Below are 27,564 nucleotides of genomic sequence, written 5' to 3' on the forward strand. Positions count from 1 at the left end.
GGAGGCTGTACCTGGAAAGGGAGAAAGAGAGCCTCTGGCGGTACAGCTGCTGTCTCTGCCCTCTTGCAGAGCACCTGCACTGGGGCTGGTTACAGTGAACAGCTCGATCAACTAAACTGCTCAGGTAGAAACAGGCCTTCTTGATAGTAGAAGTGGTGAGAGCCTTCCTGGAAGCTCAGATGGATCAGAAAGGGAGTTTCCTTTATTCATGATTCAGGAGGGATGGATTTCTATACAGTCACTTCCCTGGACCTCAAGTTTTAGTGCATGGTCACTCAGACTAAGAGGGAGAGCTCTGGAAGCACCAGTTCCTTATTACTCCACAGCACAAAGCAGTGTGGTTATACACAGCCATTGACTTGGAACAGGCGTTGTAGGAGAAGCTGAGATAATGATGAAAGATGATAAAGTATGATGCAAAGCCTATAGGATTACTCAGTTTAAAAACAGCCAACTAGAGATGAGTTTCACTCAACAAAGTAAGATTCCTTATAGTAGTAAGTTATTGTGACTAATCCCTTGTAAACTGCTGACTAATCACTGCAACTTACAATGTCTGTCTTGTTGCTTGTCCTGAGCTAACTATTCACAGGAGCTCATGGATTAAAACATAGATGTTCATTTGAATGAATAAAAAGGGTATTCAAAGTAATATGACACATACTCCATTAAAACTAATATTTATTAAATATGCAGTGGACAAAAAATAGCAAGCCTCCAAAAAGTAGTCAATTCATCAACATATATTACAGCACTACCCACCCAGCACCACCGAAACATACGGTGCTATCAGCTCATTTCTCGCAGAATGTTCTATTGACTTATGCTTGGTTCATTATCTATAAATGTGCATAGTTTCAAGACTTGATAATGTCACATGACCATAAAATGGCACCAAAGCCTGTTTGCCCAAAGCTTCCAGCCACTCTCAACCCAAGAAAGTAGTGACATGTGCGTAAGCAGCAAGATGTGCGTGGCAGTCATGCATGTACTCTGTAGTCCCTTGTACGGTCTTGAGTGCTTTGTGTGAGCTTTACAGCATGACAGCAAACTTCTCAGAAGCCAAAGAATCGTATGCTCCAAAGCATCATTTTATTACTACTGAGTATGTCTAGCTTCCTCTTAAGTTTTCTAAACTATCCAGAAACTGGGTGAAGGCAGGGAGGGCAGGGTGTGTTGTGCGTGGTGGTGGTAGTTAAGTGCTTGTGTAAATCAGGTAACTTAGCAGGATACACACATGCTTCCTTTTCCTGGCAATTTGTTTTCATACTGAGCTAAAGAAACTCCTGTGCTATGGGCACAGCAGCTGCACAGATGAGCACGGCCTTGTATTTGCAGGGTCGGGAGGGAGTGTTGGTGTTCAGTACAGCAGTGTTCCTTCTCAGGAGCAGGGCTGCCTCTCCTGCTACCTTACAGACAGATCTGTGATGTCAAGGGAATCAGGACTGTAACACTGAATGTAGTGTACAAATGTTGGCAGATTTCAGGCACCAAGCCTTCCAGACTCCTTCCCTTTGCAGCTGTAGCTGCCATGTGTCATTCAATGCACAAAGAATTCACCTGCAATGGAAAAAGTGCTTTCTGTGGTAGCTAGTGTATGAGATTTGTAAAGGACCTGTTTGCCTCCTCATCTGTGCTTACTTTACGTGAGCAGGATGTGCGTGACTCTGTGGTGTGTGCTTTACTGGATGCTCACAGTAATTAAACCTGGTTTCATGTGAAGCTGCTACTTGCAAAGTTTAAGATGCTTTTTCAGTAGCCTATTTGACATTATTAGAGCTGTCTTCAACTCTCTGTGCGTACGGAGAGGGAGCACCCTGAATCATATGCAACTTCACATTAGCCATAAGCACTAGAAAACAAGTAAACCAAACTTGTTGAAACACCCTGTTTACAGCATTTAAATTAATAATATTTGAAAAGGATCCATCAGTATTAACAACATCAAGTAATTTCTTATCTAGGATAGCCAATTATCAAAGCTATTTAATGCTACATGACAGTGGCCACTGGTACATTTATGGGGACACTTAAGTACTCTGAGGCCAGAAGACCTTGTGAAAGCAAATCAGAGAAACATGCAGGAAAGCACTCTGGCCGAGGCAAAAGCAGCTACCTTACTCTTCCAAGTAGCTACTAGTCTTAAAGTCTGTTTTACCTGTCAGGACTACGCAGGTTGCTAGGAGGTGCACTGTAGGATTAACAAATTGGGAGTTTTCTGGTGTTTGGTGTGACACCTATTTCTAAAATCAGGGAGAGCTGACACCTACCTCGGTGCATGGTACAAATAAGCCCTTCAGCATGCAGACATAGGGCCTCAATGTATTTGAGTGCTAAGGTCAAAATGCTGGAACATGCTTCTAACGTTGTAAAAAGGCATCTTTCAGATCAGCAAAATAGTTCTTCCAAATCCAGAAATTCTCTGTCTCTTAGATAACGTTTTACAGAGTGTTTAGGCAGAGAACTGGGCAGCTGCCATTTTTTTTTTTTTTTTTTTTTGAAACTGGGACGTGGAGACTTTCCACTTGCAGGCAAGTTAAGTGGTAGCAATGTAAAGGGATGGGAGCTGCCCCTCTGACCCTGGCTGTTCCACAGTTACAATCTCTGCTGTATGGTAAGGTTCCCAGACTGTGTTCTTATCACTGTCACCTTCTAAATTCAACTGAGGTGGTCAGGGGACAGATGGACAGACACAATTCTGAAATCTTAATCCTTGTCTTAAACATGGTTGCCAAATAACAGCACTTGTCTCATTTCCAGAGCTCACAGTTGCATAGTGTGATGACAGCAGCTGCATTTCACAGGAAAAAGAAAAAAAACTTCTGTGTTATTACTAGGAATCTTTGCTCAATCTTATGGTGAGGACACTGAAATGAAGGTATAGGGTGAGTGGCGAAGTCTATCCTCTAAAAAACACACACGGTTATCAACTGGGATAAGTGGCTCGCTTGTTGACCCAGCAGTAAGCTGACAGGGTAAGGCAAAACTGGAACTGTAGGGCTGTCGTACAGTACACCTGCTGAGGTCTCCAAGCCTACCAGCTGAACAAAGTAGTTCTGTAAGAAGCTGAACATAAGCAGTGGTCACCTGGAGGGATCTGGAGATGATCTAGGCCCTTGAGAAGTCTCCTCTCTGTCCACCTGTCTTACTAAGCAACTTCACCTCTTCGATCACAATGTCATGAGTAACTGCTTTGCACATGTCATACACAGTCAGGGCAGCCAGGCTGGCAGCTGTTAGAGCTTCCATCTCCACACCTGTCCTCCCCCAGGTCTGACAGGAGCTACGAATCACCACTGCGTATCTGGACTCATCCAGGCTCAGAGACACCTCAACATGGTTGAGGGGGATGTTGTGACACAATGGGATCAACTGGCTTGTCAGCTTGGCTCCCTGAATTCCTGCAATCTGGGCTACAGCCAGCACATCTCCCTTCTTCACCTGGTTCTGCCTCACCATCCCAAATGCTTTCTCACCCAGGCGGACCACAGCACCAGCAACAGCAATTCTTTTTGAATCTGGCTTCCCTCCGACATCAACCATTGTGGCCCGTCCTTCCTCGTCAGTGTGAGTCAAGTTGTCAGAGGCACGAGGTACCGTGGTGCAAGATCCCAAATCCCTGGTACAGAATTCAGATCCTGAACTCGCCTCTTCGGACTGACAGTCCACAGAAACTTGGCCAACAGGAGAAGCCTCAAGGCACTTTGTGTCAAATGTGGAGTCTGGGTCCTTCTGGAAGACACAGCAGCCTCTGAGCTGGGTTTGTAGAATTCCCATCGTTATCTGCCGCTGTTGCTCTGGGTAAGATCCTGGCAGGAAAAGTTGTCTTGTGAGCTTATTTTTCATTAATACTTTTCCTGTTTGTTTGGGTAAACTTGCTCTCGAAGTCAGCCAATGGCTAAATGTGTGGCCCCACTGTTTTGAATTTGGGGGATTCTGTAGGGCATCTCGGCACAGTGGGAGTGACATCAATACAGGCTCTGGTGGGGAAGAAAAAGTAATATGAGCATACATCTTAGGAACTGGAAAGCTAAGTTAAGTCTGCAGTAACTGAGAACCTTGGGACCTTCTGTGTTGTAAAAACCTCAATAAGCCTGCAAACATCCACTTTTCTCCTCAAGCTCTTTCTCTTTTCTCTCTCATCAGTTCCCTGCATTTGCTGGTTTGTTATTCCAAACCCCAAGTCTCAAAACATTTGTTTAGAGGTCCCTGACAAGAAGAAACAACTGGTTATCAAAAAGTATCAACACTTACTGAGAAACAGAAGAGCTTATAGGAACACCAGTTCTGAAGAAAAGCAAGTCATAGCATCTCAGCATCCATTTGAGATTGTTCCAGTACCTGTCTGCTTTTGAAAGCCTGGGGGGGTTAACAGGAAATTCTTGCACTTTAATTCTCAACTCTGCCTTTCCAAACACCTTCCTCTCAGCAGGTGTGCTTCCTGCTTTCATCTCCTTCTGCAGGGAAGGGTCATGCCAGCACCTGAGGACAGCAGGAACCAGAAATACTGCATCTGCACCGTCTACAAGCTCAGAAGGTGGCTCCGTGATGGGAATCTCTCCTGTTACTGCCAGCTCTCACCACATTAATGACAGCTGAAGTTTAAGCACTGGAAAAACCACACTCCTCTCATTGACAGAGATTTTAAATCTGCTCAGAAGTATGTTCCAAGTTGAGCTGGCAGAGCTCCCAGTTGGCAGAGAGGTAATAAGCCCTCCTGCCCCTTTTCACCATTTAATCCCTTGGTTTTGGCATTTGCACAGGGCTAAGTGCCAGGTGTCAAGACAGAAGGCGTCTTTTTCATATAAAAGAAGTGATTTGATTTGTAAGTAAAGAGAAAGCACTACAGAGGTAAGTGGCTAAGCCCTAGTCTAACAGCCTCATTGATAAGCATGTTTCTTCGTTGGTTTTTTGTTTGTTTGTTTTATTGTTTTTCTTTTCCTGGAGCTCCTCTTCTTCTTGCTCTGAGAAACTTGGAATTTGGTTTTGCTCAATAACCTCCTTTGGTAGCTCTGGTGTTCTTCGGGGACTTCCTTACTCGTGAGTCTTCAGAGTGCCCACAGGTAAATCAGAACAGCTTCCTGGCCCCTCTGCACCTTGCTGAGCTACCTCTGCTGCCCAGACCGCTACAGGTATCACCTTAGACTGTCCACATGACAATAATAGACATAGTGTGGACAAAGCATTGGTTGTGTCCCCCTACCCTCTTTTTTTTAAAAACAAACTGATCTCTTCCTTGTTAGTCCCAGCCTCTGCTATAACAAGACTGATGCACTTAGCACCTTTTTCATCTAGAGTACCCTCCAAACATGGATCGGAAAGTGCCCATTACTGAAGCTGAAGTCAACCATAGGTTTCATGATGATTTTTTTTTTTTAAGTCACTGCAGTAATCTATATTCAAGCAAAGGTCCTGTTTGACCTACAGCTGATAGCCTATCCACTAAAATTAAGATTCCTGCATGTTAATTGGTGATGTGTTTACCCTCAGAGGAATGGGATTAAATGGACATTAAATGTTTTGACTGCAACGCTGCTCTGCTTTAGAAGAGCACAGAAAATTGCGCTTATTCCTCTGTTCTTTCCCTTTCTCTTCATACAGTGGGGCCTAACCTGAATATTCCTTTTAAAATCCAGAACTCAAAGTACTATATTCTTCTGGATTCCTTGATTAGCTTTAAAGGTGAAGCTAAACCCCTGGCAAGGTGTCTTGTCTTCAGGAGAAGCGGGACTGCAAAGGCAGGCAAGTACTTCCACACTATAAACACACATGGATGGGAGCAGGGAAGAGAGGAACAGTTTGCTCAAGTAGAGCAGTAAATAAAAGGACAGCAAGACAGTAATGCATGTAAAGCATCTTTGCTTTTCCTAACAACCTGCTTCATCTCTGTTTTAACCCAGATTGCTGATATGCCTACAAAAAAATAGGTAATTGTTTTCTACAGCACATATAATAATACAACTGAAAGCAGTTGACAAACCACCTCGTTACATCCCATTACTGCACCTGAAATTTAACTGTGTTAGCTTCCAACTAGCACAATCTCAGGAGGAGAGAAGAAGGTAGGACATATTTCAGTTATGGGAATTTCCTCCTTAATTTAAGCGAACCCATGAGGAGAACAACCTGCCAAAAGGAATATGTTGATTGAGGGAAATAAGATGAACTAGGATACAAAACATCTAGCAAAGGATCCAGACAACAGCAGTGTAGGGAAGAAGCCAGGTTTGGCTTACTGGGACTAACAAAACCAATTAGTAATTTCCACAGCATTCATTAAGTTTCATTAAATTAATTCCATACACACACACCCCCCACTGACTGCTTGCACGCCAGCGTTATTTGAAGTCAGTAACTAAGTAATTCAAAACACAATTAGGAAATTTCCTAATGATTCCTCATGTGTCACAGTGGGATACTCTCCACTCCTCTCCAGACTTCATTGATGCGGTTACTGCCAGCAGTTACGTCTTGAAGGGACATGGAACAGCTGGGGGAGGACCTGGACAGGCTGCTGCTTTTGCTGTACGTCAGACAATGTTAAAGCAAGTTTCAAAAGAAAATTAGATGGATTTGATCTGTAGACATCCAAACATTGCTAGGAAGGCTAATTTGGAGTATGGGGATTCTTTCTAAGGCATCTTGAAAAATTATGTAGGTCCCAGTGAGCTGTCAAGAATTTAATATAGTATTTTCATCTTAAAAAAAAAAAAAACAACCAACCAACAAAAACAGACCATTTTTTTTTCCTCATTCAGCAAGTCAATTCACACTTTAAACAATGGGTCCTCCTTCTCCTTTTCCTGGAACACAATGCAGCAGTGGCCAAATACAAAAGAGTAAAAACAAACTCAGAGAGACAGTCTTGCACCACTCAACATGCAAAATGACAGCCATTTAAAGAGGAACATCAAGTGAAAAATATTCCTAGTAAAAATATATGTTAAGACCACCTGTAAATCCTATTTCCTAATAAAGGCAACCGAACTGAAGTACAAGCATGGGGGTCTTGCTCTTGTTTAAAATGAGTTAGCAAAGACCTACAAATTAACGGATGTTACCCTCCCCAAGGGTACCTGTTTTAAAAGCTGTCTTTTAAGCTGCACAGCAGCTAACCAGCTCCAGGGCATCAATGAGGGAGGACAAGAGTTTGGGTTTGAAACATAATGTTCATCTCTTCCACCCTTGCTGCATTTTCCCCCTCCTCATTGAAAAGAAACAACAGAACAGCTTCTAGTTAATCTCACAATGCTAATTCTTGCAAGCATTTCTTAATTCTAAGGAAGAAAAAAGGTATTTTAGGAGATAGCTATCTTACAAAACAGTAAAACATAGGCATGGATGAGGTAAAACCACGCTGAAGGAGATACGAAAAATCAGTGAGACCACCCCAGCAGGGCCACATTGCTCATGAACAGAGCTTCAAGCAGAAGGGAGCCAGCAAACATCTTCAAGAGATACAACAAGGAGAAGAAAGGCTCTCAGGCTGCTCAGATACCAGTTTTCATGGTTATGTTTTGAGACTTTGCAGCAGTAAGAGGATATTTTGAAAGAACGAAGCCCCAAGTTTCAGATTCTGAAGTAAAGAAGTAGTGAGGTGGGAAAACCTGGATTTCTGTCAGGTTACTGGCACTATATATTATATGCAAAGTTGAATTTCTTAATCCAGGGATAAAAGTCCATCCTGCACCCTTTATGCCTATATGGCAGTCTAGTCAATCTCACAGAACTCACCCCAAACTGCCTTATATGCTACTATACCACTCTTGTTAAGAACAAAGGAAGCAGATAGGAAATGATATGGGAAAGCTAGTGATCTCTTTGAAAAATTTAAGAGCTTTCAAAATCAGAGAAAGCAAAACCAGTACTGCCAATCAGAAGACTGGATAAGGCTTGGTAGGGACATTAAACCTTTCTTCCTCTTCCACTTCAGCATGTTAATCACAACTGCCTTTTTAAAAAATCCATTTCTTTGCCTAAACCTAAGCCAGAACCAAACATAATTTAGACTTAAAAGCCCAATCCAATATACTCCCCCAAAGACAAAACCCAAACAAAATCATTGTATGTTTATTACGTACTGATTTGTCACCCACCAATCAGGATCATTGGCCGGTTTTTCATCTGGGAAATGTTAAACATGCCTAGAAAAAAAATAAGGAACACATAAAAATCCTAGCTTAAGTCATGCATCTGGTTTATGTATTTAGTTTTCTGCTCTTCACAGTGCAACCTGCATGCTAGGAAAACCAAAGCTCAATAAAGACCAAGGGAGCTGGAGGAGGGGGAATCTAGCATGGTATTATTTAAAACCATAGCTGCCAGAGTTTCCAGGCATCCAGCTGCTACAGGTCTATCACACTGCAGAACCCTCTTCCAGAAAGCCTTCCATAATCTGAATTACAGTTACCTACTACAGACTATCCTGTTTCTTAACAGCAGCATTTAACTATAGTAGTTCTTATGGATAAGCTGTTAACAGCACTCCAGTTCAAAAGTAGTCCAATCACAGAAGGCTCAGGGACAATATGAGGATTAACACAAACTGCAAGATGACGGACAGTCAGGTAAGTGCTGCTGACTGCAAAATGCCTTTACTAGAGGGGCAAACACTCTTCTCCCCACTCCACTTCCCTAAATCAGAAATTCAGCAATGAAGGGTCTCAAAGTAAAGGAACCAATCCCTGCACACCTCCCCTTACGTTTACAAGGCACTGTTTTAGCTGGGTCAGACCAATGTACTTTGCAAATTAGTCTATGCTCAGACTTAAAAACTTCCTTTAAATTTGTTTTATACATCATGAAAAAAGGGCAAACCCAACTGTTAGCAATCTGGCAGAATCTGCAAGAGAACAAAAGGGCCAAAACATATTTTCAGTGTAAAGGGGACTATTCCATGAGCATCAAGCCAGTTCACATACAGGAGATCAGCATTCCCAGCTGCAGCCAGATTACAAAAATATGGTTAGGTTCAGATGTAACTGCAATAGAGTTTATATCAAAATAAATTCAGAAGACTAACATAGCCTGAAGATGTGACTGCATCATCACGGAACTTGTGTCATGATCGTATACAGAGCACCATGAGTAGCTACAATTTCTGCATACTCAAAAGAGATCTGTCACATCTAGAAACATGTTAATGCAGTAGTTGGAGAGACAGCTTAATTTAGCTTTAGTACTTGTTTGACAGCAAACTAATTTTAAGAAAGTACAACTCCATCAATTTTTGCTTAGATTTACGCTTTGCTGCTGTTATTGTGAGCAGTGCATCTCTCAGAAGACTCAAAACTGACATCCAGATTTTGGGGCAACACAGGACTGGTACGTTACTAGCTTTCTAGCAGACAATACTCTTAACAGATGGGAAAATTCTTTCCTGAGTTAATACAGCTTTATTCAAGAAGCCTTCCCTTCCTTCCTTCTCCTGGCAAGCCAGTACACAGCCCACAGCAGTATCAGGACATTGTTCTCCCTAGTCGCTGCTGTTATTTCTCAGTTACGATAAACATACCAGCATGCTGTTTCTTTTTTCTGCCCACTGCTGCTCCAATGATTTGAACCAACTCTTCCTCTGAGGCACCTGACCGTAGGTGATCTCTCAAGGACACTTCTGAACTCCCAAAAAGGCACACCTGCAGCCAACCCACGGAAACAGAAGAGGAAAAATGAGAAAGAATAAAATAAGTGGCTTTTACAAGTATTTTGTACTAACTTCAGAGTAAAGTTTTGAAGAGGCCTATCCTACTGAAGAAAGAGAACATTTATGGAGATTGTTTTCTTCATCTCTCTTCTTGTACACACATGGACAGCCTGGGATGTTTATGTAACCTAAGCTTGTTGGGCCTTCAGGCTGCCTTGGTCATCTGACATTAGACAGCAACACAGCTGTTGTCAATATCAGGTGACAACACGTAAATGCCAATTTTTAATTGAAAACTGTAATTTTCCCCCAGGAACTGCCAGTTTCAACGTGGCAGGAAATGGTTATCCCTCCCCTTTCTACAGCCGTTGAGCTGTACAGGCTGCTCTTGAATGAGAAAAGTTGCAAAAAGATGTTTGGTGAAACAACGGGATCCTTGCGGAACACAAAAGCCAGGCCCTCACAGCTGCTTGGATCCTTTTCTAATGGGAAATCATCTGTTTGTCACATGTTTAAGATGATTTTGAATCAAAGATTAAAATAAATGTTTATATTTACTGGCCTTGCAACAGTGTTTTACAACTGAAGTTAACTATGTTAGCAAAACAGAGAAACCAAAAAAAGGTGATATAACATCTCCCTAACAGCTCAACAAGCTAGAACAAGAATACATATAGGAGAGATAAAACAGGAGGTAGCTGGTAATAATTAGCATCTTTACATCCCTGCTACTTCTAAGGGAAGAACTTTGCACCACTTTCGCTGCATAAAAACACAGAGATCCTTTTTCACTACCAACCTTTAGGTTCCCATCTGCTGTTATCCTCAGACGATTGCAGGATCCACAGAAGTGCTCCGACATAGAGGTGATAAAGCTGATTTGCCCCTGGAAATGTGGCACTTTAAAACTCTAAAGAAACGCAGAGGAGAAAAAAAAGAAGAGTCAAATATAGTCTCTTCATTTTTAAAGCTCCACTTGCCCAAAGACCAGAAGACATTTTAACACGTATTTTCTTCAGTTCTAAGGTTACACAAGAGGAAAAAAAATAAAGTAAAAATCAGCTTTGTCAGGGGTTCCAGTGTATTTTGCCCTGTTCCTGGAAATTCACAAACCTGTTAAATGTTTGCTCTTGTAGTTATCAATTGACAGCGGATGCCAGTAGGCATGTTCTTACTCAGGTAGCCATGAGTCATAGATTCCCATAGGCTAGAAATCCCCCATATGGCACTGCACACTCCAAAGCAATACTGTTATGTCACTGAACAACTGTTTCATCAGGCTTCTTAACATGCGGTCATACGCAGACATAGACTGACAAAAGTTTCAAAGGCTGTAAATATAGGATACAGCCTGACATTCTTTATATCTGACTGAGGCATCTAGTAAACACATTGTATTTCTAAAGGTAAAGACTATGATTGGTATTTAATAAAAGTCAAACCACAGGCAGCCAGCTTGACCAAAGTACCAGAGTTACTACACTGAGTATTTTTTACTCTGCTTGTCAAATATAAATGCTGAACTTAGGAGAATTTGGGGATTTAGGGCAAGGAAAGAATGCGGCACATTTCACATGTTCTTTTTCTAACCCCACCTTGGCTGTGCTGGAAGTTTCACAGGGCAATTTCTCCAATTCAGGCCATCGCTGTTTAATTGTATCAAGCATTTCTTTGTAGCTCACCATCTTCTTGAAGTTCCACTTATTGCCTAGAATTAACAAAACCCGCATAACTTTATTAGACTGTGGATTTTGTTTTTCCAATTAGCAGAGAACCACCTTCACATTCTCCATAAGTCAGTTTCTGTAGTTAGCCCCAACTAATACTGCTACTAATCCTTCTCCAGCTTATCCAGGGAAGATAAACAAGCTGCAAGAGATACAGCAATTCCTTATTCCCAAAAAGAGCTCACCAAAACTTCCAGAGACAGGACCCTGGGGTGAATAACCACCAGCCAGGTTCACCTATGACCGAGGCACACTCCATGCCATGAAAAATCTCAAAGCAGGACTGCTTACCATCAAAGGGCATGTATTCTATGAACCGCACGTCAAGGGGCAAATCCTTTGTGAAATCCACAAAGCTCAGCAGTTCATCCTCATTGAAGCCTCGCATCACCACACAGTTGACCTGCAGGAAAAGCAGACACCCAAAATTAGTAAGCAGAATATGACTTTCTTCCCTTTTACACAAGGTTTTACAGTCCTTGCAGAAGGCATCGTGGATAAAGAAAAGATGATGAGAGAAGCTGGCAGGATTGCAATAGTATAGATGATCATTTCTGCTAAACTTGCCTGTAAGTTTTTGCATCCAACCTAACTACAGTTCTTAAAGTTGCCTTGCTAAATGGAAAATAGCTTTTATTAAAAAGCTAGGTAACAAAGGCATCGTCTTACCCATCTAAGGTATGACAATTTTTACCGTCTAAAATGACAACTCCACTCCCCAGTCCTACTCTGTATAGCTTCTGTAAAAGCACTGGCAGGGTACCTTCTGTAACGCTCTTTACAGCGGATCATAGGCAAATTCCCCAGACCAGGAAGTGTTCACAGCACACTTCATAACCATAGGCTGCAGGATGACTAGCTCTGCCTTCCTCAAAAAAAAGGTTAAAATTAGTTTTCCGTACATTTCTCATAAACAATATTTACACTGGAGCCTCAGGCCCTCTGTGCTTTATCTGAGTAACTACAGATAGCTGTGCAGTTGCTAAAACACTCCATTACTAAGGCAGACTTGTATGTCCAAGCATCGTGCATCACAGTTCTTAAGATCTTTCAGGAAAGCCTAAAAGCTAGTCTAATTTCAAGTGTTCTTCATAGCTCTGCAGCCTAAACCACTTACATAATAGATCTTCCAAAACACCGGTGAAAATGAAGGGAAGCACAGCTGCAGAACTGCAAACAGCAGAGTCTGCTGTAAGCAGTTGAAGGAGATAAACCAGGAGAAAATTAACACCTTTCTGCCGGGTAGTTTTCTGCCTGTTAACTCCCTTGGCCAAGTTCACAGCTGGGTCAGACAAATGCCAAATCAACAGAAGGGATAGGAAGAGGCAAGTACAGCACAGGACTGCCCTGTAGCCTGCAGGTAGGCAATTGATAGGCTCTGTGGCAGTATGAACCTGTACACTCAGCTGTGCAAGGAGATTTTATATAAATCTGCCCCATTACCTCTTGATGTGATCTTCATTCTACTAAAATTTTTCTTCAGTTTTACCAAAAATTATGCACAGGGTCTAGGATAATAAATTCTGTATCAGGTGAGCTGTATCTTTTATGACAATTTATGGTAAAACACAGCAGTTTGAGTACATAAACACTGGCTTTACCTTAACAGGACGGTAGCCAAGTTCAGTGGCTTTGTGGATTCCTTCCATTACCTTGTGAAAGCCTAAGATATAAAAAGAACAAAAATTTTTCTTGTTTAAAAACAGAATGCAAAAGGAGGTTAACTACAAGACAGAAAGATAACAAATAAAAAACAATCTGATTCAGTAGACAGGGCTGCAAGTAAAGAGACTTTAATTCTACACACACATCCTGCAAAGGCTGCTGGTGTTACTGTGGTCAAGACACAGAGATGAATTTTTTAACTGGTGTTTGGGTAGTCAGAAGTAATGGTATGCTCTTCTACATCTTCGGACATCCACGTATCATTACCATATAATTCTCCACTTCCCCATATATCAACTTTGCCTTGTGTTACGTTATTCTTAAAGGGATTAGAATGCATTTGTGAACTGCCTCCAGATACAATGAAGAAAGAATAAATTAACATTTATTTGATAAAATGGCACACATGTCTTCACTAAAATGGCAGAATCTCACTGTTCTGAGTCAGAGAGCAATATTGCTGAGTGAATTTTAAAAGGATCTTTCTGAACTGACTGTAGAGGGGAGTGGAGTTAGGAATAAAACCAAAAGCCTACTGATTCCTTATTCATCCCTGGCTACAGATGTAATTGGCTTCCCAAAGCTACTGACTATCCATTAGTCTGAAGACCACAGGCAGCATTTTACAGGATCATCAAGTTTATGACTAAACGTGAAATTGGTGAGCATAACGTGGGGGGGATTTAAGCATTTAGGAACGAAATTCAGTTGGCCTTTGACCCTTGAAAGCAAATGAAAATGTCAAAAACTGCAGTGACTTTAAGGAATGAAGTACCCAGCCTCACCCTACCATTTAGTGTGGCCTACACTTGTCAGCTGCTCCCAGACAGAGATACAGTTAATTTAGGGCAATTTCCTTCACCCCTACATGTACCTCTTAAATTTGGAAGAAAAATAAAGCAACAATGCAATTTCGGAATTCCAAAGGCCTTTAGGAAAGCCTCTTAATCATCTCATTTAAGCCACAGCTTCTGTCAACTTTAAACAAAGTTAAAACCTTTCATCAAGATACCAATTCTAGATTTGACATATTATTCCTTCCCTGCCACACTCACCAGCTGGCAGAGAAACAAGGTGATAATATCAAGAATAAGACAGCAAGCTACCAAGCGCTGGGTATGCTTTTCTGGTGAGTGGGTGTGCTCAGCTGCTTGCACTGTGTTTGTGAAAGTCCAATAACTGACAGGGTAGGAGAGACAAAATTCCTGTCCTGCTCTGCACTCTAAACTCAGGTATGAAAGACAAACCACTGTATGAGACTCGGCTCCTTCTTCCAAAGCTGTAGTCTTCAACAGCAGATACTTTACACATGCTAGCAAAAGGGCAGTATCTTCCAGAAGTTTGTGCTGACAGTCCCCGTGCTGTTCCTAGTCTTACATTTTTCTGTGTAGGTCCGTCACCCTTCTTTCCCATCTCTTTATTTACGGGAAACTCAGCTTTTCTAGTGAAAAGTTTATACCCTCATTAATCTGTAGGAACTTTACCAGAAATAAGCAATAACTCAGTAATAGTCTGTGCATACTTAACATTGGATGAGAAAGAAAAAATAAAAGGACAGACATGAAACTTTCACCTAACCGCTTTCTGGCTGGTAAAGACATTATAAAGAACGGACATAGGAAAGCAGGAGATGCTACCACTTTTATAAGCCAGTCCTATGCTGCAAAAAGAGAGGTGAAGAGCAAGGAGAAGATGGTGAAATAACTCTTGCAAGGAACCATTTGAAGTTGTGACTTGTCACCCTTCTCCTTCATCACCTACTTGTTTTACACGTGCCCGGGAAGTTTGCAGCACTGGTGACAGACTTCATTCCAATTAACCAAGTTTGCAGGCTGAATGTGGCAAGAGACATAGTGATACACTGCTTATGCACATCCCAGAGCCACAAATGGGATCAAAAAAGCTCTGCAAGCTCACTGGAGAGGCAAGCAATAGGATTACAGCTTGCAATGCATCTAACTTAATGTCCTTCCCAGTTCTGCCTCTTACCTCCTGCCATGCTAGCACAACAGTGTGGTTTAGAACAGCTATCATAAATCTCTAGACCCAACAAAACCCCAGTGCGAGCTATTCTGATTAACAACAACTATGAGCTTGTTTCCACTAAAAGATTTTGGGAGCAGAGTTATTATTTAAAATAAAAAAAATAAATCTGTAAACATTAAAATATGAAATGTAGTAAGTTTTATGATTTTTTTCTTTATGGAAAGCTATTAGGAGCTCATTTGTATTGTTATACTTATTGAAACATTCCTACTAAATCAAAGTCCTTGTGTGGTAATGGAACGACAAAAAGAATAAAACGAGAACATTTCAAAATATTAGAGCAGAAATGAACACTAGATGTCTTTGTGCCAGGAAATATTGTCAAGGCTCAGAAGTCCTTTAAGTTTTTGTTTGACATTTCAAAATGACAACCCTTCTCCTCTTCCACACAATGAAAAATTTCAATATTTTCTAATTTTAGATTTCTGAAATCATAACTTTAGCCAACTTCAAAGCACAGAGAACCTTAGATACATCCAGAACAATCCTATGTGGGACAACACCTCCCAACATTTAATCCTTACAAGAAGAAAGGCTTCAAGCCAATGTTTAATGATTCAATTACAGTACAATATTATCTCATTTTCCTCGTACTGAACAAAAAAGAAGGGACAGGTTGTGAAACAGGTTAGACTGGCTACCTGCAAGAAAGTATTTTTCATTTGTCATCCCTTAGAATGTGGCAGGTGGGGAGAAGTAGAAATATTACGGCCCTCTATATATGCTTTCATATATCGGTGAAATCTCTGATCATCTCAGTCATTCCCTCTATCCCAGCCATTTGGGAATAAAAGCAGCTGTAATGCAGGTCACCTACACCAAAGATACAAAATTCCAGTCTTTTCTTAAAACCCTAGAATGAGTTTCCAGAGGAGAAGAAAAACTGATTCCGTAATTTCTTGAGCTCCTGCTTAATGCCACCTTTACTTTCCACAGAAGTTACCAGCCTGTAGGAGTCTAAGACCAGGAATCCCTCTCACCTTAACAGAGCTATATCTTGTTGCCTCTGGAACTGCCACAGGAGACAGGGTAGCACAGTAGGGCAGGCACTCTATTCTCTGCTCATTCCATACCTGGAAATCTCCTATTAAATAAAAAACCCTCAAAAACAATAAAAAAGTATTTTTACATAATTTCAGCCCTTAACAAAAGAAAAAAAACCAACTCAGCGTTACTATTTTTACCTGAAATCCATTAAAAAAAATTACCTATGATTTGGAAACTTTATTCAACTCCTTAAAAATACTGAGTCATAGAAACTTCCCTGTTTGCTCTCTATGCTATTCAGCTAGCAATTTCTCTTTGTGGTTAAAGACTTTTTTTTTTTTTTAAAGGGACAGGAGGGAAAGAAAACATACATATAAATAAAAATTGCCCTCACCCCCCAATAACTTTTAGTTTACTTTATAAGCAGCACATTCCTAACAGCTTCCAATCAGACAGGAAGAGCTGTGGCCATATAATTCAGGAAGCTGGAGGATCAGGTTTGCCCCTTCAGTAGCAAAGAAAGGGCTTGTTTCCAGTGAATGTCACAAACCAGGTAATACGCAAATGCAAAGAGCAGAAGGAAAGAGCAGAGCACAGTCAACACCTGCTTCTGATTACATACTCCCAGATACTTCTCTGGGAGCCAACTGTGCCATGAAACAACCAGATTAATGCAACAGCCTACAATGGAAGGTTAATGCTCCAGTCAGATTTATGACAGGAACAGATTTCTGCACCATGATGTAGAAACCTGAAGAAATGCTCCCAGAGAGACTGTAGACAAGGACACCTTTCTGCACCTGCCAACAGAACTTTGATTTGATAGCCGAGTGATTCAAACGTTGAAATCCCTTCTCACAGCACCCCAGATTTCCACATCCCTTGCCTTACATTTACCTTACGTTGTTGCACCATCTAGTGGGAAGTTGGAGGTTTTGTCTGAATTAAAAGTTCACAGACTGCCAAAGCTACATTACTGGACAAACAGAATGATACAAGGTCAAATCAGTTTTAGGTTAGAAGAAAGCCCAACCATGAAGCTGAACTTTATGATGAACTTTAGGATTCATTTAAAAAAAGAATTTGTAACACTGGGCACATCCAAGCATTTTTGAAACTTTGTTTGGAATTACTAGCTCAATTGGAGAGAATTTACAAATGCAGCCAGCAGCCCTCCTCAAATGATTTCAGACCCAGTTTATGTTTATTCCTATTAAAAAGTAGTGGAAGTAGGGAACATCACTAATTACAAGCGAGGCCACTGCTAGTATGCCCCACATCTAACTTCCAGAAACTGCTGCTATTCATGACAAGAAGTTCAGTTCTTGGGGTAACTTAGTCCCTGGCTGCTACGGCAGGAACATCTGTCTTTTGCACAGTATTAAACAGCACACAAGACCAACACAAGATTTGGAGAGTCCTCTTGATATCCATGACTAACCAGTAGTCAGCCAGTTACTGGCAGCTGTAGTCACAGTACCACTGACTGTGGCACGTTGAGCATCTTCTACTTCACCAGCTCCAACTAAAGGGGCTCTACCTGCCTAAGGGGTGTAGAAAGAAGGAAGAAGTCACTATCAAATAAGCTGGTACAGATGACTTTTCCTAGCCTCAGACAGATGGAAATTCACTCCTCTCCCAAAGTAACTGAATGTGAGAGACATAGCAAACAGCCCACAGCATTACTGTAAGTATTAACACAGTTGCCTTAGAAGACAAGCCTGTACCTTTCCTGCGGACAATGAACTCAAATTTAGCTGGGACCAAAGTATCCAAGCTAATGTTAATGGCATTCAGTCCTGCCTCCTTCAGCCGGGGCAGCAGTCTGGTTAAGTTGATCCCATTGGTTGTGACAGCAATGGTTTTCAGCCCTTCTAGCTTGTACAGTTGACCTAGGAAAATAAAAAGATGACGTTAAAAGAAGTAATTCAACTGTAAGTTGCACAGAAATACCAAAAGACTTGTGAAACAAACAAAAAAATATAACTGAGGGTGCGAGGAAAACATGGACACTTCAGTGCTTCAGCCTTCTTCCAGCTGTACTGGTTCAAGAGACCCATTTTAGCACAAATCCATTTCAAAAGGTATGAAAGAGTAGCTTATTGAAAGCAAAATTGGTTATAAAAAACACTGAAAATGCAGACTAATTTTATTCTCCATTTCTTAGAGTAAATAGCTACTTAATTGTTGGAAGAAGGCCTATGATTTTGTTTTCCTTCTTTTCCTCAGTCTAGCTCTGCAAACCGAATTCAGTGTTCTGCAATAACAATGAGCAGCAAGCCATCCCTTTTACACCTGAACTAGCTGCCTTTATCTAGCAACGCTTATCCTACTATGCTTTACCAAAACTCAGTTCTAATCCAGAGGTAGTTGCCAGCAGTAGCAACTTTAAACTGCTGAAATACTGCATATACTCATAACTAAACAGAAAAAGGTCAACATATTAGACCACTACAGAGAATCCAGGGCAGTGACATCCAATGGACAAAACACTTGCACTTGACAACTGATACATTTCCATTACCCACAGTGGTAGCCCAGCCAATGGAAGAGCACTTACGCAAGACACTAAAAAACGGCTAACAGAAGAAAACCACATAAGAAACAGTTAATATCATGAGACTAGGTTTTAGAAAATAGCTGACTCCTTGTAAGCCAAATCCAGAAATCCTCAGCATACCAGATCTCCAGAGAGCAGGCTTTCAAACCTCCAGTTATCATACAATAACAAATAGGGAAAAACCCTCATAAACCACTTGCAGAAGCAGAGCCATGGTAAAGTAATTTTATTTTCTTATTTTCCTTCCTCCCTTCTCTCATGGCCTCCACCCTAATTAGTTGAGAAATATTTGAAGAACCCTTACCCTTGAGGCAGCTTTGATTACAGCACAAATATTTTGGAGTCCCTTCTTCCCTCCCTATTTTACTTCTATTTGTTCATGTTGATAAGGGCTTTACTTCTGCTTTACTCATTTCCCAGCTATTCTCAAGATATTCACACTAAGCTGCGCCTAATGGGACAAGCCAGGTCACACCAAAGATGCTGAAGTTTACAGCAGCAGCATTTTGCAACACGATTAAGAACCCTGTGAAGACATCTGGAAAATGAGGTTATAACAAAAAAAGCTATCTTTATTATGAACTAGACTTTTCTGGCATTCATCTCTCAAAATCCTCCCCACTGATCAGGAATAACCTCTTGCTAGAGGATGAATGCTATTGGTCCCAGTTTGCCAAAGATTGTTCAACACTAGCAACTACTAGCAGCCCAGTCTTTGTGAGAGCACAGGATACACACTGCAGTCAGAGGAACGCCACTACTTTTATTTACAGCATCGCAACACACAGACTGCTCAATCTCCTAACACCACAGAGGAAAAAAAAAGACTAGCTGCCATACAGACTTTATTGTTAGAAATGTAAAATGCATAAAGGCATTTAATGAAACCAAAGCCACACTGCAGCCTAAAATGGAAAAAATTAAAAAAGTAGCACCAGCTGATTAGGTCAGTTAGTGCAGGCAGCGGCTGTTTTCAGTCCATCTTCTTCCTCAGCAGACAGGATGAGGTACATGATGAGGCACTGGAAAGACACAAATATGTGGAACCACCTGTAATAACAAATTGGATAGAAGCCAACTGTGAGAAATTAGAGATGAAGACTTAACACTAACACCAATGAGTTAAAAAGGACCAGTTGGTACACTCTGCCTTATTTGTGCAAGCTAAGAAGAACATTGTGGTTGCTTGGTTTCTTGGCTTGTTGATCTCTAAATTCAAAAGGGATTAAAGAGATTTCATAACTTTGCAACTCACCTTGTGCCTGTATTAAAACTCTCTTCTGACCTTTGGTCACTGCTTTAGCAACAATCAGCACAAGCAAAGGCAACTGATAAAACTATCAAGTAGAAAAGGAAACAGAACGGATACTATAAATCAGTAACATGAAACTAACAGCTTACATGACAGGCTCAAGCTATCAAGTAAATGTTTTTACATTTACTTTTTCCTTTAGGATGAGGCACATCATCTTAAATAGACAAGTCGCTTACATATTCTCCTCCAATTGTTTCAGCTGCGCTTTTCCTGATTTGAGTCCTGGAAAGGTATGTGTATCTCCTAATACAGTAGTAATTCAAGTCTTGAAATACGTATGATGCTGAAAAAAGTCATCCAACTGTCTACCCCATGGAAAATACTTTTTTCAGTGGAGATGTGTACTTCTCAGACTATTAATAAACTGCCAGCACACAGTTGCATATCCAGTGCTAATTTAAACTCCAAGTATCCCAAAGGAGATGGATTCTATATTCTACTATCAGCTGCTTCAGAAAAGTCTCAAATATATGCTTTCAGCAGTCTCCAGGACATGATTTAGCTTTCAGCAAGTGTTAGTTGCTGATTCATAGTTTATGTATGTGCATGCATTAAAAGATTTAAAATAATCTGAACAACTGTAGCCAGTCTCTGAACAACATGGTCTCCTACAGTAGCTTCAAATCATATCTGTTTACTGAAAAAAAAAAAAAAGTTTTGAGTATTGGAAAAATACGATAATATTAATCCAACATTAATGCTTTTGAGCTGTATTGATATTTCACAAACCATTTGTGGTCAAGGGAAAGGGTTGCCAAAAACAAACCTAACTTAAATCTCCACTCTATTTAGCACCTCAGATATTGTAGCCAGTTTCTATAAACCACCTACAAATCCAGATGAATCTTATCCCAGCCCAAACCAGTACCTTGTACTAAGATGGCTTCAATAAAGGTTCCTAACTCAAATTCTGCACAAGACATTTTTGGGTTTGTTTCCCCTTCAGTGAGTTCTCCCATAGTTGTTACATGTGATATTCAGTTTTCAGACTTTTCTCTTGATCCTGAACCTGTGCAACATAGAGTAATACCAAAGCCTGAGAAGACAGAAAAGTGTCTATAGGCTTAATTTGCCATTTTTCAGTATGCCTTAGAAAAAACCAGCCAGGCTAATACAAATCCATGACAATGAACTAATGCAACAGGACAATCTTCTTAACATCCATTAACTTTACCCCCAAATCACTATTCTCTTGTCATCCATTAAAATGATCACTATGAATCTGTCAAAGTTCAGCTGTGAAGAACACAGGCAGAATAATGAAAGCCCAGTGGATCACAAAGATCCATCTCCCTCTTTTAGCCACAAAAATAACCTTTGATAATTCTATCCCTGCAGTAAAACAAACCAAAAAAACCCACCTTTCTAGCCTTCCAATATCAATACTTCAGAATCGCAGCTATGTGATAATTATTTTGCAGTGACCTGGCTACTCAACTTCCACCCTCAATGTCAGAGTAGTTTTGTTGAATATAAAAAGCCATCAGCTACTGCTAATAAATCAAAAAGGTGCATACATTAGGAAAAAAAGTTCTGCACTGAACTGATGACACTGTCAATTTCAACTCATTTTCATGCCAACACTATATGCTGAACTTTAAAGCTTTACTGTATTTAAAAACATAACCTATTTTATAAGTCTGCCCCCCTTTCGGCTGGCAAAAGCAGCTAAAATAATTATACCCATTATTACTAGAAATGGGGACTGCCTTCTTGAAAGGCACATAGCACTCCCAATCCTAAATAAAAAATAACCTATCATGTATGGGTAAAATGCTCCAGAGAATGGTATTCCAGAGTTCCAAAAAGATGTTAGTGCAGTTTCAGGACTCCCCACCATCAAGGTTCAAGGAGAGCCAAGCTAGTTCACTAACCGTACCTTTTCCAGCCATAAACAGGTCTGTTCTACATGCAACACTGTTCTGCTGCTTCCTTTGGAAAAGACCATAAAGGTCCTCCAAATCCTGAACAAAACAGAGCAGAAGCAGAGGCCAACTGTTTTCTCCACCAAAGTTCAGCGTATCAGTAGACAGTTACTCTACTTTCAGGACCTTCATCTTCTATATTAACCCTTTATCATCTTCAGGACTTATAAGAGTGTATGTGCAGAAACAGAAAAGTTCAGTTGCCCACAATCCACCAAGGTGTACCCACCTACATAGCCTTAATTGAATACATTACCACTACACAAAGCTATTGTAATGTCCATAACATATGAGACTTTGGACAAGGAAAAAAGTACCTGGCTCAAGAAAAAAAAAAACACCAGGCACTGTCAGGCAACACAATACCAGTCAAAAGAGATAAATTACTGGGTAATAGTTGGAAGTCTATCGTCCATTAAAGTAATAGTCTTAATCAGTAACTGTAAACACACAGGCATTTCCACCATTCTTTACTAGACACAGACAAGCAAGTGATACCTGTTATCAAGAAAACAAAACAAAAACACAAACCAAAACCCCCTAAAAATCCAAAAGAAAACCTGTTTTGTTTGCAAGCATGTTATCAGCTGTTCCTGTCCAGTAAAGACAGTCACATCAGTTCTTGATTTTTTACCCCAAGGCTGCATTATTGCAAGTTATTCTAGTAGATGTTGAATATGAAAATTATGCTAGTTCAGCTGTCATAATATGAAGAGACATAAGTTCCATCCAAACAGGAGAGCAGAACTGGAAGCTTTCTGAAAGGAACATGCATTCCACAATGTTGGGAAAACCCATCCTCACTTAATGTATAGTTATTCTTCAGGTTGCTGAACTCTAATAGTTGATATTTATAAGTGTAGATTTTGGGTCAATATAGAGCAAGTCACTTTGAAACACACCGTATTTATTGGTAACTCACCCACAATATCAACCACATCGGGACGGATAAGTGGCTCTCCTCCTGTCAGTCGGATCTTCTCTACACCTTCTTTCACAAACAGTCTGGCTAGAGTGATTATCTCCTGAGCAGTAAGTAGCTCTGATTTAGGGGTCAGTTGAACACCTTCTTCTGGCATACAATACTGACCTGAAACAAAGAATATAGAAATACATGGGGGGGGGGGGGGGGAGGAATAGCCAGCAGCTGTTAATCTAATATTGATGAGCAAAATGCACCATGTGCAACTGTCTTTAATGGGTGTCAAATGACTCTGCTTTTCTGAAATACAGATAAGACCGCACACCAAATCTTACAAGCAGCCTCCTAACAATCTCACTTTTTTCTTCAGAAGAAACCCCAAGACTCATGATGGGTCTCAAAATTACAATGGATCCACTTTGAAGGAAAACCTGATCTTTTGTCTATCTCACCTGTATTCAAACAGACACACAAAACCGAACTAGCAAGCACTGGAACATAGCAGGGGGTTGCACTAGATGATCTTCAGAGGTCCCTTCCAACCCTGGCCAGTCTGTGATTGCCACAGACTTTGCAGACATAATTGTGGAAATACCTAGGTATGAGCTCTCATGCTCAGCATACACTTTGGGTATGGCATACAAACATCCACAAGCACCATCATCCAAACCACACCAAGTCTGATGAAAGACCTGTCACCCCCATTTGTCTGGCACATCCCTAGGCTTGCTCCTGCTTCCCCATCCCATCACCAGCTCAGCCCCAAAACAGTCTCTTATCTATCCTTTACCACTACTTTGTGAACACAAAAAAGAGCAGAACGCCAACAAAGTGATAAGTACCCTAATTCAGTTCTTGGCCTTTGCACAATATGGTGCATAAGAGCTGTGTGCAACAGACACTTACACCTGAGGTTGCATTTCTCAGTCAAAGAAATTCGCAAGTAGTTGTGCTGACGCCCAAAGCTGTCCGTCAAAAAAGCAGAGAAGGGAGCAGCATGTTCCAGTAGAAAGCGTCCTCTTCCTGAGCTTTGCAATTCCTGCAACGAAAACAAGGAAGTGCTAAATATTTGAATAGTTATCCTATCAACTTGCTGTATAAATATTAATTTTGAAGTCAACTGGTAATTATTATTCCATTTATCCCCACAGAGACAACTGCACAAGAAAAAAAAAAAAAGATGACTTGTCTTTATGGTCAAAACTGACCATTTATTAAGTTTCACACCCTACTTAATTCCATGGAACTATACTACAATTTTCCCTGTGCGTTTAAAGATACAGCCTCTTTGCCACAGGTGCTTCAGGCTTCCTGTGTACAATACTAAGCAGCTTTACAAATCTGCTCTTTACAAAGCTCTTTCCGTAATAACCCAGGACCACCCAATCTCACCACAGCCCTCAGATAAATTAAAACATACAGAAGGGTCCCTCCCTGCACTTCAGTGCAAGGGAACCAAAAGCTGATGAAACACTGCATATCTGCTTATGTGTCCACTAACTTTCACATGCAAGACATAACATCTTGTAAATAGCAAAACCAAATTATTGCTGTGTGAAATAACTTTCATGCCTGTTTCTAGAAATTTCCAGCAAGGTCTTCTTGCCCAAATCCATGCAACAGAATACTTCCAAAAAGTTTGTCTTGGTTAAAAGACAATACATAATACAGGGCACAGTCAGTAGGATTGGAAAGGAAATGTACGATCCTGAAATTACACCTGTTCAAGCCTTCATAAAAAGGTTCAGAATTTTAATAATGTCTTTATTAACTATTATTAAGTGAATATTACAACTGATTTCTATTTACAGGTTTTGGGTTTTTTAAAGCACAGTGTAACCTATTCTACAGCAACACAGTTTTCAGGAAGTATTGCCCTCCAGAATGAGGACTGATCACTTTAGGTGTCAAACAAAATATCCCAAATTAGTAGCTGCTACTGGAAATGAATACAGTTCAAGTTTATACCAAGCATCTTTAAAACATCACTACTGCCAACAACAGAAAATGGGATAAAAATAATTAGAGGAACTATTTTCACCATGTCCTTGTTAGTTAGCCACATACAGACAATAATAGACAGCTAAGAATATGGGAAGAAAGCTAAAAGATTCCTGAACATGCAGCGAACTTCATCTCCACTTAAAAAGCACAGACAAAACCATTTCTGGAGACATGGTGGTCCCAAAGGTAAAGTGAGTGGGGGGAGGAAATCAGCTGCAGAATTGTGCCTCAAGTCAAAATCATGCTGGCTAATCTTGATAGGCTGCAGCAGGCAAAGGATTAAGTAAAGTTTTGACATAAATTTAAGATGTAGAATGAGGAACCAGACAAAATGACACATTAGCTAGTATTCAAACTGCTTAACTGAGCAAAGCTCATTATTTCCATCTAGTGAAAAACAGACTTGTGGTATCTCCAGCTATACTAAAATTGGCATGTATGGGATGATGCCAAGGGACTGGGCAGAAACACACATAGCCAAGGCCATCATCTCCCTGGCTCCAGTCATCGCCAGTAACCACAGTAGTTAATCCTGCACAGTATTTTGAAACAGCCTTTGCAAAAAAGTCTGGTAATGGTCAGCTAAAATGTTGAACCACTCAGGTATGCTCTCTTAAAACATTTTATTCTAAAAGCATTTGTAGGACAGATTTGGGGGTGGGTGGAAGACAGAGAGGACACCCTCAATGACCAGATCAGGCAGACAGCAAAGGTTATCTGGGGAGAGGCCCAACTTCAGCCATCAGCAGCTGCAGCAATTTTGATTCCAGCTGTGCTAACACCATGGCTGCTGCTAACTTATGAGCAGGAGCAGTGTTTCTTGGCAGCACAATCTTTCTACTAGCCTTTAAACAATCCACTACACTTCTTGATCCAAACAGCTTTGTGGTTAGGCAAGAACTTTTAAGAACATCCCTGACAGTGAGGGGGTTAGAGAACATAAAGGAGACACAAAGTGGCTGTTTCAAAGCCCAGAAAACATCTGTTTACCCCTGATAAAACAGCACTAGTTTCAACGTAATGCTTTTCAGCCAGAAGCAAGCAATCTCTTTCAGTTTCTGTTTCATAGCTTGCTGAACAGCAGAGAGCTAAAGGGTGCAAGGCCAGCCTTCCTTCCCTGCAGCACCAAAGGTGTCAGTGGTAGCCCCTCCACAGCCACACGTGCTGCTCACGCCTACACACGTTCCTACATCTTCCTCTTCTTCAAGATTCCTGGGCAGAACAGGTCATCGGGGTTTTAATCCCCTGGGGAAATGCTGCAGCCTGCATACCCGAAGGTTGTTTGTGAGCTCTGCGCAGCTTTAGTTTCCCCAAGAAATCTCAAGCTGGGAGCTTGCTTTGTTAGAAATGTTAACTCTGTTGCACTTACTGTGAGAGTTTCTCAGAATACAAGGCAGGGTTAAGTCAAAGAGCTCAGCTAAACATCCAGAGTTCATTTCTGCTTCTTACCCAGTCAGAAAACTCATCTCTAAACAGACTAATCTGAAGATATTTTAAATACTACCAAATTGAGAAAAAACACAACACAAAAGTATTTTTTATTGAAAACTGCACTGCTTTCTGACCTGGTTGGATTTCTGATGTTCTCCTTCCTGTTATTTTGGAAAGGTGTTCACATTTGACCAGGAAAGTACTCCCATTCTTACTGAAGTTATTCGAACCCTTCTTGTAGAAGCACTCACCTCCTAATGCTTTCTCAAGAATTAATTCTTAAATCTTTTTCAGGATCAGGATTCCTTACCCACTTCACTTGAAAACAGAGCAGTACAAACCTGCTGCATCCCCATTTTAGTGCGCACTACAGGGAGGGAAGTGAAAAGTTGTCCTCCCTGAGAGAAAGGAGGCAAGAGAGGGAGACTTTAATATCTGTATGTAATGGATGCCAAAACTGCATCCTTTCAAGGACAGTAATATGCCTAAAGTAATTTCCTATTTTCAGGAAGGAGCCAGCACTGCAGTTGGACGCAGGACACAATGGTTCTGTTCCCTGTCTGCCATCTGAGTGGCTGTTACTTTAGCTTCCTTGCCTGTAAGAGGACTTACTGGAGGAAGGAAAACTGCCCTTCATTAATTACTCTGAAGTGAACTGTCAAGAAGTAGTATTAAAAGAACAGGCACTCAGCAGGCAGTTGGTGTCAATATACTTTAAAGTTCCTATTGGAAATAAATAATTTTTACTCTCTTGCTGCAAAATAACTTCTATTGGGATGGTGAAAAGAAAAAAGTTTTCCCAGAGCTCTAGAGATTCTTTCCATCAGCTTCTTGTTGTGTACAGGGATGGGTTTGTCTGGGAGGGAAGAATGACTGGAGATGGAATTTTTAAGCTGTTATTTCAGTTTCTGTCCAGTTTGATGTCAGCAAGGAGGAATTAGGAGACACCCATGAGGAGTTCAGCAGCATCAGCTTGAGCTCCAGTGGGAGCAGATCCTGTATTACTAAAACAGCCACTGCACCCAGCACTGGCTCATATTTTTATCAATTCCACAGGAAGGCCAAATATCAAAGATGGAAACTCAGCTGCCTTCTGGTAACTCAGGGCAAGCCGAAGCACTCTCTCAGGCAGTCATTGAAGCAGGATTTTCCAAAGGGGAAGAACAGGGGGAGGCTGGACCTAGTCACTTGCAGCCTGTGTGGGAGCTATCGGAGCAGGGAGAAAGCAAAAGCTGTCTGCTACAGTCCCCAGGCTACCGGGGTAATTCAGTTCCTTGCAGTTGGAAAAGATGGGTGATCGTTGGTATTTTAATGTATCAATGCCCAACCGCACAACTTC

General features: G+C 40.9%; 1 protein-coding gene across 4 annotated transcripts in view; it reads right to left on the bottom strand.

The window, feature by feature from the left end:
• Positions 1-664: 664 nt before the first annotated feature.
• The window catches only part of MOCS1 (molybdenum cofactor synthesis 1), a 30,911-nt gene continuing 4,011 nt past the window's right edge, over positions 665-27,564 (bottom strand). For 2 of the 4 annotated variants that reach the window (XM_037405085.1, XM_037405087.1), the window contains exons 2-11: positions 23,697-23,829; positions 22,791-22,958; positions 17,796-17,960; positions 12,972-13,033; positions 11,662-11,773; positions 11,239-11,351; positions 10,443-10,553; positions 9,515-9,635; positions 8,097-8,144; positions 665-3,980 (exon numbers count right to left, since the gene is read on the bottom strand). In XM_037405085.1, coding sequence (XP_037260982.1) covers positions 3,109-3,980; positions 8,097-8,144; positions 9,515-9,635; positions 10,443-10,553; positions 11,239-11,351; positions 11,662-11,773; positions 12,972-13,033; positions 17,796-17,960; positions 22,791-22,958; positions 23,697-23,829 — 1,905 coding nt within the window. In that variant the 3' untranslated portion in view covers positions 665-3,108. Of the gene's footprint in view, positions 3,981-8,081; positions 8,145-9,514; positions 9,636-10,442; positions 10,554-11,238; positions 11,352-11,661; positions 11,774-12,971; positions 13,034-17,795; positions 17,961-22,790; positions 22,959-23,696; positions 23,830-27,564 lie in introns of all 4 variants that reach the window. The other 2 variants (XM_037405088.1, XM_037405086.1) reach the window with 2 other exon arrangements.

The sequence above is a fragment of the Falco rusticolus genome, chromosome 12, assembly GCF_015220075.1.
Source record: "Falco rusticolus isolate bFalRus1 chromosome 12, bFalRus1.pri, whole genome shotgun sequence".
Classification (NCBI taxonomy): Eukaryota; Metazoa; Chordata; class Aves; order Falconiformes; family Falconidae; genus Falco; species Falco rusticolus.